Source organism: Mycteria americana, chromosome 9 (assembly GCF_035582795.1).
Source record: "Mycteria americana isolate JAX WOST 10 ecotype Jacksonville Zoo and Gardens chromosome 9, USCA_MyAme_1.0, whole genome shotgun sequence".
NCBI lineage: Eukaryota > Metazoa > Chordata > Aves > Ciconiiformes > Ciconiidae > Mycteria > Mycteria americana.
The window spans coordinates 417408-429391 of NC_134373.1; the positions used below are offsets into that span (position 1 = coordinate 417408).

Sequence of the window (11984 nt, forward strand, 5' to 3'; positions counted from 1 at the left end):
CAAGATAAAAAACTTCAGGTCAAATTATCTCTGTCTTAGAAGACACTAGGTATTAGAAGTGCTGTACAGATGCAGAAGTACCTAAATTGCTGGCTCTCTTGACTCCCTAACTAAACTTGTGGGCGGTTGGCAAATACCAGTGTTCCCTAGCAAATGCTTTGCTAAGGGTAGCAAGTACCCAGGGATTTCTGTAAGAAAAGTGAGCAAGTGTTAGTACCAGGCGTGCAGCTTGTTATTGAGAAAAATGGAATAACTGGAAAGAGCCTATATAAACATCAATAAAGAAACTGATATTATTATTATTAGCTGATGGAGCAAAATGAACTGGTATTTCCAGAGATGGAGATTTTTAAATGAAACTTGGCATTCTAACATAGTTACCTTAAAGAGCTGCAGTCAACTGAAACGCATTGATTTTTATATGATGCAGATAACTTTGTGGGTTTTGCAGACTTTGCCCCCCAAAAGAGAACCCAACTTGGACTGCTGAAGTTGTTATCATTACATCTCTGTTTTCCAAAATCTTCCCAAGAGTTTGTTTTTTCTTCTTGTCCCAGGGCTACTTTTGTGACACTGGATGCCAAGACCCTGGGAACTAAAGTTCAGCCCAGTAGTGCAAATGCAAAACTCGGAGATTTCTTCCATTCCAATAAATCATCTCAGGAGAGACTAGAGAGGGAAAAAAATTATGTAATGCTTCAGACATTAGAAGTATGCACATTTAAAAATACATATATCGCATCGCTCCGCAGACGAACAAGACTTCATAGGAAAAGAATTTGGGATGTTTGCGCAGAATCAGGTGTCTGAAAATTTTGAGCACATGCTGTTTATGAAAGCACTGAAGTAGTCAGCTTCATAAAGCCAGACCAAAAAAAGAAGTGATGCAGAACAGAAAGCTGTGTTCTTGGCAGGGATTGCTGTGAGGAGAAGCATTTACAATCCAGATTTGTCACAAAGATCCATGTACAGCAAAATTGCAGTTCATGAAAAACTGTTGCTCTTCAACTCAGCTGAGTTGGGTAGGGAACAAGACAAAGATATCAAAGGAGCCAGCAGCTAGCCAGTGAATTGGAGTTCTGCTTTCCTGAATGTGGGCGGCAGGGTTAGACCCAGAATTGCAGGTGGCATCTTGCCTGCGGCCTGTAGAATGGGACTGGCTGCTTTCGTGTTCCCACCAAAAATACTTGTGCTGATTTAGTCCTGCTTCTGTGGCCACGCTGCCTTGGAAGCTGTTGGCCTCCCTGTGTCTCCAGCTTGGCTTCACAGCTGCTGGCACTGCACTCTGTCATGTCCAGGCAAGGAGTTTCTAGCTCAGCGCTGAGGCTTGTCCTTGCAATACCCTTAATTGTCCAAGGCAATAAGCAGAAGCCTGCTCTTCCGCTGCAGCCTCCACCGGGTGCATGTGGAGGAGGTGGAGTCCTCCATCGTGTACCCCGCAGCACTGGTACCCTTCATGGGTGTCAAGGCAAAGCAGTGGGTTTCCAGGCCCGGTGATCACCTGGCAGAAGGAAAAGGAGCTCCTGGATCCCGCTGAGCTCTAGCTGTTTCTGGTGGCATCATCAAGGGACTTCTGGGACAGGCTGGGGCATCTTGGAGCTCAGCTGGAGGCTTGTAGCAGTGCTGGGCTTTTGTGGGCTGTACTGGAGGAGAACGTGTTCTGCTGGGGCTCGCCCTAGAGGCTGCTGGCTCTGTAAGGCTTGGGCAGCTGTCAGACCTATTTCTACACCAGGGAGCCTCGAGAACTGAGGCAGAAGCCTGTGACTTTCAATGCCCACCTCCCACAGCCGAGAAGGGAGACTGCCGTAACATTTGTAGAGCCTTATGTACCCATAGCCTTGCTCAGAGCTGCTGCAGGGAGACTGGTAAACACGGTCTTGAGGAAAAGCCAGCTGCCTCTGTGTCTCCCACTTGGTGCAGTGCTTTTCTAAGGGCCCAGTTTATCTAGCATCTGACTGCTTGAGATCCACCATGAGTCATGAAAGTGAGACCTTGACTTGCTCCAAACTACATAAAAAACTGAAATTAAGTCCATCTTTTCTGCCTGTGCTTACGAGACCGTTGTTTTGTCCCAACAGCAAAGCAGAGATGGGGCTGCGACTGTTTAATGCCACATGTGGAGCTGACTGTATTTGGTTTGTCCCTTCCCCTCTTGTTTCTCTCCTAATTCCATGCAAGGTCAGCATGTTTTTTTCCACCCCAGGACTCCTGTGCTGTGTTGCTGTGAGGAATGAACAGTGCAAGGGATGGAAACAGTTCAGGCAAAATCAGTTTGGGGATTTCACTTCCCATTGCAAATGTCAGTAGAGATGTATATAGTTATAAGCAAACACAGCAAAGGAGGGAACTACCCAGCTGCATTATTTTCAGTCTTTCCCTGGTTTAAATCACTTCTGGCCTGTTGTTGCTGTAGATGGTGAAGCAGCCTATGAATTTCTTAGCTCAAAGGTTATCTCTTGCAAATGCTTCCCCTTCCTCCAGTAACGTCTTGTTTCTGATTCAGAAATAGAAAGTGTGAAGCTCGCCAAGCAGAAGCAAAAAGCTGAAGCAAAGCGGAAAGCAACACCTGTGGTGGGAGACATGCAGCCATTGATGGAAGCCCTACCTGAGCTCTCCGACCTGACCACAGGTGGCAGGGGCAGGAAGCCACCCAAGAGGTATGTGCCATTGAGGGACGGGCTGTGTATTTCCCTTCTTCCTGCAGGATGAAGTGCCCTTCAGCTCAGCTTGTAGCTACAGGCAATGCAAGCTCGGTGCCAATGGTCAGGAGAACAGGGCCTCATTTTCAACTCCATTTCACCTCTCTCCATGCTTCACTCACCACAAGAAAAAAGCTTAAATTTGTCTTCTGAATCCACAGCTAAGAGGGGAACTGTATTGCTCAGATGAGGCTTGGCATGAGAGAGGCTGGGAGCAACCAGATGTCCTGGGAGTCGCAGGAGTGACGTACAAACGTCCAGAGTGTAACGCTGCTGAGCTCACCTGAGAATCTGGACTTGAGGTGTTGCAGCCTGCCATTCTGTCCTTCCAGACCTCCAGGCTTTCTCCTGAGGTAGTTCAAGCCCTTTGAGCAGAGTTTTATGCTCTGGCCAGACTCTTTGTTCGCCCCATTGGCTTGCAATGTGATTTTGGACAAGAACAGAAAGATGGTGTTTCCGTTCCCTTTACTGAAAGAGGAGGGCTATTTCTGATCCGCTGACACCCACATGTCAACCATCCCAGCCAGCTGTAGGGTGGGTTCTGGTTGCTCTTGTGTTTTCTCCTTTTTAATGCAGTGCTCTGCCTGACCATCTGGTCAGTGTTGCAGCTGCTTTTGCATCCCCCAGTGCAGAATAAAAGTGCTCTGCGTGCTGCACAAACACTTGTCCCTCCTCTCCAGTTGCTCAGTAAGTGTTGGAACTAGAAACTTGTTTTGACTGTAATAAGAAAGCATTTGGATTAGAGAACAGCCAGGAAGGCGGCTGTCTGGCAAAGCACCCTCTTCTTTGGTTGCAGATCAAGGCTGGAGATACCATGAACCCTCTTGTGACTTGCTGGATGCCCCAGAAATAAACTCTGACCCAGGTGGGACACCCACCTACAGAGCATGGCTGAGCTGGCAGTTCCCTGTGCTTCTGGAAAGCCACTCCTCAGACAAACAGCAGCTATGAACCTTGCATCTAAGCATGGGAAAATATTTCCTTCCTTAACTTGGCTTTTAATTCTTTGAATAGCATTTTTTTTCTTTTTGTTTTCTTTATGCAGCCATTCAGTCAGCCTGCCCTCTCTTTCAGTGGGAATGAACAGCAAAAGTACGTGCAGAGTTTCAAGTCTTGGAGAGCACTGAGGTTGGTTGGATGGAGTTCTGGCCTAGGGCTTAGCCTGAGCCCGAATAGGTGGCTTTGCCCGTTTCTGTGATGATGTGCCACAATCACATGTGGCATCTGACTCCAAGTTGTGTTCACGAGTCATTCCCCCTCATCATTTTCCCCCAGCCCCCTTGGTGGCTGAGCCCCAGCTATCCAGGAGAGTGGCTTGCAGAAAGTATGTATGGGGGAGGGAGGACAGGTAGGGTGCTTCCTTTAGGGATTGCTTTGCTGGGTGGCTGCGTAATCTAATACAAATACACGGTGTTGCTGCAGCCTGCAATTCTGGACCAGCTCAAAAGATAGAGTAGAACTGGAAAAGGCTCAGAGACGGCTGACAAGGGTAACGGTGGAGGATCTGGCACAGCTTCTGTGCGAGGGGTGACTAAAGAAGCTGGGGAGTCCTCAGCCTGGACAGGAGATAGAGGCAAAGAGGCTTGGGAATGTATAGTCTATAAAATCAAGTGTGATGTGGTTAGGAAGTAGTTCATCTTCTTTTCCAGTATGAGAAATAAAGGACATCAAACATAGCTAGCAAGTAGCCGGTTCAGTGCAAGCAGGAGGCTTGCTGCTCTGCACAGCTCCTTCCTGCAGGGTGTCGTGCCTGAGGGAAGCCTGTGGGTTCAGGTGAGACCTGACAAATCCAGTGAGGAGAGCTCCATGGAGGGTTACTGCATGTATGTAAACTGCAGCCGGCACAATGTCTCTGAGCTGCAAATACCGGAGAGGATGTGGCTATACGCTTGCCTTGGTCTTATCCCTCTCTGGTCATCTGCTCCAGCCTGCTTCAAGGCAGAACACTGGCCAAAATGGTCCTTCTAGCTACTGCAATCACTCTTCTCTTCTGTAGTACACTTCATGGCAGAGGATGTGTGGCACACGTGGAAGCGTTTGGTGGTCTTGCACGAATCTCCAGCTGACAGCGCTCAGAGAAGCGCTGTCAGCTCCCTCTCTCTCCAAACCCAGCCCTCCTGTGGGAGTGTGGCAGCCCTTCTCTCCTTTTGGAAGTCTGAGCTCATACTCTGGCTGTGTTCTCACTTCGGCTGCAAGGCTCTGGTGTCTAGAAAGCCCAGTGGGCCTGTGGCACAGCATGGCAGAGAAGCCCAGCCCTGGCTGAGAATTTCGGGACTGGCCAGCACCATCTGCAGTCGGCACAGCGGAGGTGGGAGCTTGGCGTTGACTGACGTCACCCAGATTGCCGGTGACATGCCAACCAAAAAGCAGTCCCCCTTGGTCCTGGCATGGAGGAGCTACAGTGCTCTTCTTCCCCTTGCTGGCTGTGGCTTCCTGGACTGCGTGAGGATGTGTGTGCATAAGTGTTTGAAATAATCAGAGGAGGCTTTTATAGGATTTGAATCATTACATAAATGAAGGGTAATACTCTGGTGATTTGTCAGCATTATTAATAAAAGATTAGATTCTCCAGGAATTTGATCTCCTGCTGGGTAAGAGAACATTACAGTGAGGTTTTTATTCTGTTTTATAATGAATGAAGGCAATGAAGTGTAATGAAACAGGGCTACTAACATGGTCCAAGTGAGCAGGCAGTGTGCTGGTGGTTTGGTGGGGGAAATTCAGGCAGCAGCCTTTCAAACCTGCCAGACTAGTGGGGCAGAGCTGTTGAGGGGAACTGAAAAGCCTTCAGAAGCACCAAGCCCTTTAAAATAGTGGGGTGGCTGAAAGCAAAAGTGGGCTTGCACAGCCTGAAGCAGCCCCGCACCCTCGTGGTGTGCTGCAGAGGAAGCTGTCCTGAGAGGCACAGCTTCTGGGGCACATGGTCTCGTACAGCCCGGGAGGTACTCTAGAAAAGCTTTCCTTTAAACATTGTCACCCTCTGCAGAGCTACTCATCTTTGAAGGGACTGCCATGGCAACTTGGTGGCACACTTGGCAAGCGCCCCTGCTCTGGTGACCGTGGGTTGCCATCCAACTTGAGAAGGGATTTCTCTGTGCTTCTGTGAGCGATCCAGGCAAACTGGGACAAGAAATTGTTCCTGTGCCAAGCAGTTAACGGACATGAAGAGAGCAGAGATGCTTCCTGCTTTTTCTGTGTCTTGCAGTACCAGTGGATGCAGCAGTGTGACGGGAGGTGCTCGAACCCCCGTAGCTGTTTGTCTGCTTTTGCTGATCGCCGTTCCTCGTGAGCTCTCAGGCCTGTTGTGTAACACCAGCAGTGCCAGTGTGACCTCGAGAGGGACTGAAGGGTATGGGAGCAGCGTGCAGGTATTGATCTGCCTGGCTGCCCTTTCCTGCACAGGCTCTGTGCTGCAAAGGCTGGCTGACATACATCCACGCTGTTTGGGTTTGTCTGGGTCGGCAGGGAGCTTTGTTGCTGGGGCTCACTGTGCTGGGCTGAGGGTAAATCAGATGTGACCAGAGCAGTGGTGAGAGCAGCCCTCAGCAGCTTGGGTCCACCAGGATCCCCCTTGATGAAAAAGAAAATGGGCCAGGATGGGGAGAGGGAGACATGAGGAAAAGGAGCAGGAGCTGATTGAGTAGAGAGGGATGATGAAAGTGAGTGGGGTGAAGGAATATGGGGCAAGGGAAGAGGAGGAAAGAAAGAATGGGGAAAAAAATGCAGAATAAAAGGATGGAGGGTGGTGGGTCAGAGAGGGAAATAGGAAGAGGAGGTCACTGTAACACTGCCAACAAGAGACCAGATCCTGCTATCTTGAAGAGAAGGTGAGGGATTGTCATGTTTCCTAACCTTGAGAAAGCTGAAGGGCTCTGGGGCAGGTCAGGTGGGGGAGGCCCTGGCCCGCAGCACCCACCCCTAAGGGAAGATTCCTCCTTGAGCCCTGCCCCAACAAAGGGGTGGGAGGCAGACCCTCTTCCCCCTTGGGCTGTGTGCTGGGGCTGAGCCCCAGGGCAAATCGGAGGGGAGCTGCTCTGCAGAGGCAGACCCTCTTCCCCATTGCTTCTCCTGTTTACCACTGTATCTGTGTAATCCTGAAAAATGGAAGTTTCTTCTCCTCTCCTTAATGTCCAGTTCTACCAGCAACTCCCCTTGTGCACTTCAAGTCCCAAAGCAGTCGCTGCCCTTCCTGCCTGGCCCTTGCCTGCGCTCAGCACTTGGCTTTGTGGTAAATCTCTGCCACTGCTTGGCATCAGGCACCACGTGCTTACAGCATCCTGTGCAGGATGGGATTGCACCTCTGGTCTCCTTGGACTTTGCCCAGGAATAAGAAATGGGTGCAGAGTGCAGATCTATGCCTGCCGCTGTGCCTCAGCTGCACATAGTGCACCATCCTGTGTTCCCATGGGTCCATCTTCTTGCAGCTTCATGGGTTCTCAAAACCTATGTTTGGTGGCAAAAGCTGAAGCTCTGTTGTTGTGCTTTCTCTTTAGCTAATCTATTTGCAGCTGACTTAAACTGGCAAGCCTTTGGCAAGGATATGTGTTCACAGGGAGAAAGGAATATTGCCATTCTTTATCTTAAAATATAAATGACACCTTAGGTATAAGTGGTCCCACCGCAGGACTCGAAGCAGGGCTGGCAGTTCCCTCTTCTTGCTGAGTAACTGATGTCTGCTGGTGCTGGAGCTCGGCAGCATTAGCAAGGAACATGAGGTGTGCAGAGGTGATGTGTACTTGGTGGTGAGGGGAAGTTCGATGGGATCTTTTCTCTAAGCAACGGTATTGCTTTGACCTGGAGGTTAGTGATAAGCAGAAAGTGATCTGGGCATGTTCATGACCAGTTCTAGAATTAAGTGATCTGATTTTTCTGTAGTGCATTTACCTCCTGCCCATTCAGTCCTGACTCCTGAGCTGTTGTCAGTGTGTGGCGGAAGGAGTTTGCATCTCCATTACTGTCTGGCTGTGGAAATAATTGCCTTTCCGGACAATTTCCATACAGGACAATTACCTATACTTTCTGGGAAGGCAGATGCAGAATCCCTGGACTCTTTCCATCTCCACAGCAATTGCTAAATTACTGCTCCTCTATAACACTCACTCACTTATTTTGTTTCTTCTCTCCACAGCCATTTAAAAGCAAAGGCAGAACCAGCAGACTTCTGCCTGATGAAACAAGCTCAGAAACGCCGGCTCTTGTAAGTACCCAGTTATCAGAGTGTCCAGTCCATGCTGAGCATTACAGAATGGTTGAGACCGGAAGGGACCTCTGGAGGTCAGCTGGTCCAATCCCCCTGCTCAAGCAGAGTCACCTAGAGCTGGTTGCCCAGGACCATGTCTACACGGCTTTTGAATATCTCCAGGCATGGAGATCACACAGTCTCTCTAGGCAACCAGTTCCAGTGTTTTGGTCTTGCACACCTGAAGGCCCTAAAAGAGGTGGCAGCTTTGATTTTCCCCTTTACTTAGTGCAGGATGTTTGTGGGTGTCCTTCTGTCTTAGTCCCTACCAGACTTGGTCAATTCTAAACAGATTCAGTCTGCTTCCACCTCTGTCTTGTATAACATCTGAGCGAAGAGAGTACAGGAAACTGCACTTGCTCCTTTAAGAGTTCACTTTCCCTGTCTCATTGAAAAGAAAGTGATGGCTTGGGCCTCCTGTGTATGGTCTGTGGGGTTTCAGGACAAACCCACACCAATTGTCATCTTGTTCCTCCTGGCCACAGTGGTCATTTCTGGCTGTACCAAGTGAGTATGTCTGTACTGTGTCCCTCTGTGCAGCATGGACGATGTGGTTATCAACCAGGTGCTATGTCCCTTGTCTTGGCTTGCTGAGTTGGAGCTGCAACATCTAGCTCTGGCTCAGTCTCTTATGACACCAGGCCCACGTAGTTCTAGCCAATACCCTTCAGGAAAGCCTCCTGCAGTTGTGTAGGTGAGGAGCTCCTGGAACTCTGTGTAGCATCAGGAGCTACAGCTGCTCTGTTGGAACACCTCTGGGATGCTAAGTTACATGCCGTACGTCCCTTATGAGGACAGCTGTCCATTGGCATCTGCCAAACTTTTTCTTGTAAAATGAAGCACTAAATGCTTTTGAATAATTCCTGGACTTGGTTAAGGGTCTGGCAACTCCTTAGTCCTCTGTATAATCTGTTGGATATTTTATACTGCCACCAGGCATCAAGAACTTAATTGCCCCTCAGCACATCTCTCCCGGGGCTAGGCACTGTGGTCTGGCAGCATTTGCTTTCTGTGATCCCTCTTTCCAGGATTTCTGTCAGTTCTGAGCCATTCAACTTCAAACTGAGGCTGAGGAGAACAGTCAGTCTACAGATCCCAGCACTGCTCTCCAGCACACTCTGTGAATACCCTTCTCTGTCTGAAACTGGCCGGTGTCAGTGCTGGGATGCCTGTCTTGCTCAGTTCTGCCTTTCTGGATGAGTCCCTCCTTGGCTCATTGCAGAAGCCCAAGAGTCATGGCCTTGAGTGCCACCAGTGAGTGTCTCATTGTGCTGGAACTCATGGGTGAGGAACATTGCTTGAGGAGGGACTTGTATACAGATCTAAATCCGAATAGGCAACTCCACCACAATCTTCTGTATCAGCAAGCCCATGATCCCCGTGTGTCCCCCTCTTCTCCTCTGCACAAAACTGGACAGATGCACTGAGTAGTGGCAGGGTGGTGGCATGTATCCTGCCATAGTGGTCTGGGAAGTCTGTGCTTCTTGGGAGGGAAAAACTTTGGAGGAAGGTCTTTGAGGTTTATTTTCCAGAGCATTAGTTAGTACTGGAGGTTCCCTAAGCCTCACCCCATTGCCCCAGCTGCCACAACCCCAGCTTCAGGTTTGGCTTCTCTCTCTGTTCCTCTGGCAGGGGCAGGGCTGGCGTTGAACAGAAGGGCCCTACTAGGGAGGGAACTAGCTGCATGCTGCAAGCTGAAAGCACTCTGCTGATCCACAGCGACTACTGAGAACGTGGAGATGCGTGTCTGGCTGGGCTGTGGAGAGCCTGGCAGTCTGTCTGAGGGAGGTTGCAATGGATGTGACTTATGTGAAAACTCACTTTTTTTTTTTACACTCCTCCTGCTCTGTTCTTTTTCTTCACTGCTTGTTTGTTTTTTAAGACAAGACCATTTCCACAGAAACCAGCTGTGACCAAGCATGCAAAGGTAATTCTATCATGCTCCTCCCATAGTGTCTAACTAGTGTTGGACATAGGATTACCAAGCCTCTACATTGAGCAATAAAGAGGGTCAGTAGATGAGCTCTTAAAAGCAGAATCTGCTTTTGTGCTAGTGCATTCTGAAGTAGTTTTCATTCTTAGTGATTTACCAGATACCCACAGTCTCTTGTTCCTGATTTACTGGGGAACAGCTCTAAAAAAAACATTTCCAAGTGATGCTGGACACTAACGTGATTGTTTCTGTCTCTGTGGCATGAGATCAAGTCTCTGGCTCCCATGAAGCTGGCAGCAGTTTGAGCTTTGCCCTTGGGTAAATTAGGTTTATTTCTTGCACTGTTTCTTTCTGAGGTTTACACTCAGGATCATTCTGTGTGTACAGAAACCCGCTGCTTTATGAGTTCTGTTCTTATCTGCCAGTTCTTTTTGCATGAGGCATTTAGCATTTGTGTGTTATTTGTCTTTCCTCAGAGAGGAGGAAGTGGCTCGGTTTCATGAGGTCATCACCAATCCCAGGTACAGAGCCAACCCCCTCATGGCCATCAGCGAGCATCTCTCCAAGAGGCTGAGGCAGGAGGAAGAAGGTAAACCCCTCTAGGGTGTCAGCTGGGACCAAACGTGCACACTGGAGCTGGTGCGAGGACTCCAGGCTGCAAAGGAGCACATCACTAACATGACCTCTCAGCCACTTCAGTCCTTGGAAGCAGTTCAGCACATTATTAAATCCAACAGTCCTGTCTTCTGTCTGCAGGAATAATGCAGTTCTCCTGACAGCGGCAGCTGCTCCTTAGCAAGCAGCTTGCAGAGAGCAGGGTGTTCTGCGAGATCTTTGTGCAGACGTTAAGCTCCCTGCGAAGTGTATTGACACCTTTTCTCTTCTTATGAGCAGGCACAATTTCTTAAATTGTGCCAGTGACAATATATCTGTTTTCTGTCATTTCCCTCCCCTTTCTGACAACTCTGAAAAGAGATTCCCTATTGCTCTGTTAAGATGGTTCAAGACCCCAAGCCCTGGGGCCCAGAAGGCTGTTGTAGATCTGTGTAAGGACTGATGCTGCTGTTCAGAGACATTGTTTTACATGAGAAATTTAGCTTTGGAATAAACACACGTTCACACAGTACTGAGTTTGTCTGGCTCTTGTTTTGGTAAATACTAATTGAAATACGGCCTTATTCCCATCACTGGAAAAATGACTTAAAAGAATGGGTTTTTTCAATGTGTACAGTGAACGACCAGACTGATGCTGTGGCATGCAACAGAAGCCACATGAAATCATTGCAGATCATGTCTAACTCATACGCTTGCCTTCCTCCTGCCCTGGGAGTGTGTGCTTTCCATGGGTGATGCTGATCCCTTTTGGCCTCTGTCGTGTTCCCTGCTTGGCCTGCCCTGTAGGAAGCATCCCAAAACATGTCCTGGCTGCAGGCTGTGAACTCAGCTGGTCGTTTATGTGTTTGGGTTTGGGAACTGCTGCAGCAGGGGGAGGCCTTTCCTTCTACCAAACACCAATTTTCACAAAACTCCAGTGAATTTTCTTGGCGACTGCTGAAAGCAGGGCCGTTCCCTATTTGAGGTAAGCCTGATTTGACACCCCAAAATGTCAGTGCTGTCTTTTGAACCATACAAAAAGTTTTCTGATGCTTCTTAACCTTGGAAAAGCAGCCTGCCTGTTTTGGGGCAACTGTGAGAAGCACCTGAAACCTTTAAGGAAAAAATTCACTCTGACACTCAGACAGCATGGAAGCTGCCACCAACTCTTACCCAAGTTAGCGTCTAAAACCAGCTGCAATGGGAGTGGCAGGCACCTTGATCATACCTGTCTCTTGCGTCTCCAGTAATGCTGCTTTTTTTCTTCTTCTCGGCTGGCACTGTTGAACAAAGGCAGTTTTTCTAATGCCTGCCTCTTAGCCCTGGCAGTGCAGAAGGTGTTGCTGATGCTGCTTGTTGTTAGAGGAATGTCACCATGCCACCGCTCCTCCCCCCAAGGCCTGGCAGGAGAGTCCTGCTGGCAGAGGCCACAGAGAGATGCTGGCTATGTCCCATCCTCCACCCTGTTGCTCTCGGGCTGGCAGGGCTCTCCTCTCCCCTGATGGCTCCTGTGCCAGTG

General features: G+C 49.1%; 1 protein-coding gene across 2 annotated transcripts in view; it reads left to right on the top strand.

The window, feature by feature from the left end:
* The window catches only part of SLX9 (SLX9 ribosome biogenesis factor), a 58005-nt gene extending 47008 nt beyond the window's left edge, over window positions 1-10997 (top strand). For both annotated transcript variants that reach the window (XM_075511750.1, XM_075511751.1), the window contains exons 4-6: window positions 2504-2657; window positions 7828-7896; window positions 10348-10997. In XM_075511750.1, the coding sequence (XP_075367865.1) occupies window positions 2504-2657; window positions 7828-7896; window positions 10348-10474 (350 nt within the window). In that variant the 3' untranslated portion in view covers window positions 10475-10997. The remainder of the gene's footprint in view (window positions 1-2503; window positions 2658-7827; window positions 7897-10347) is intronic.
* The last annotated feature ends 987 nt before the right edge of the window (window positions 10998-11984 follow it).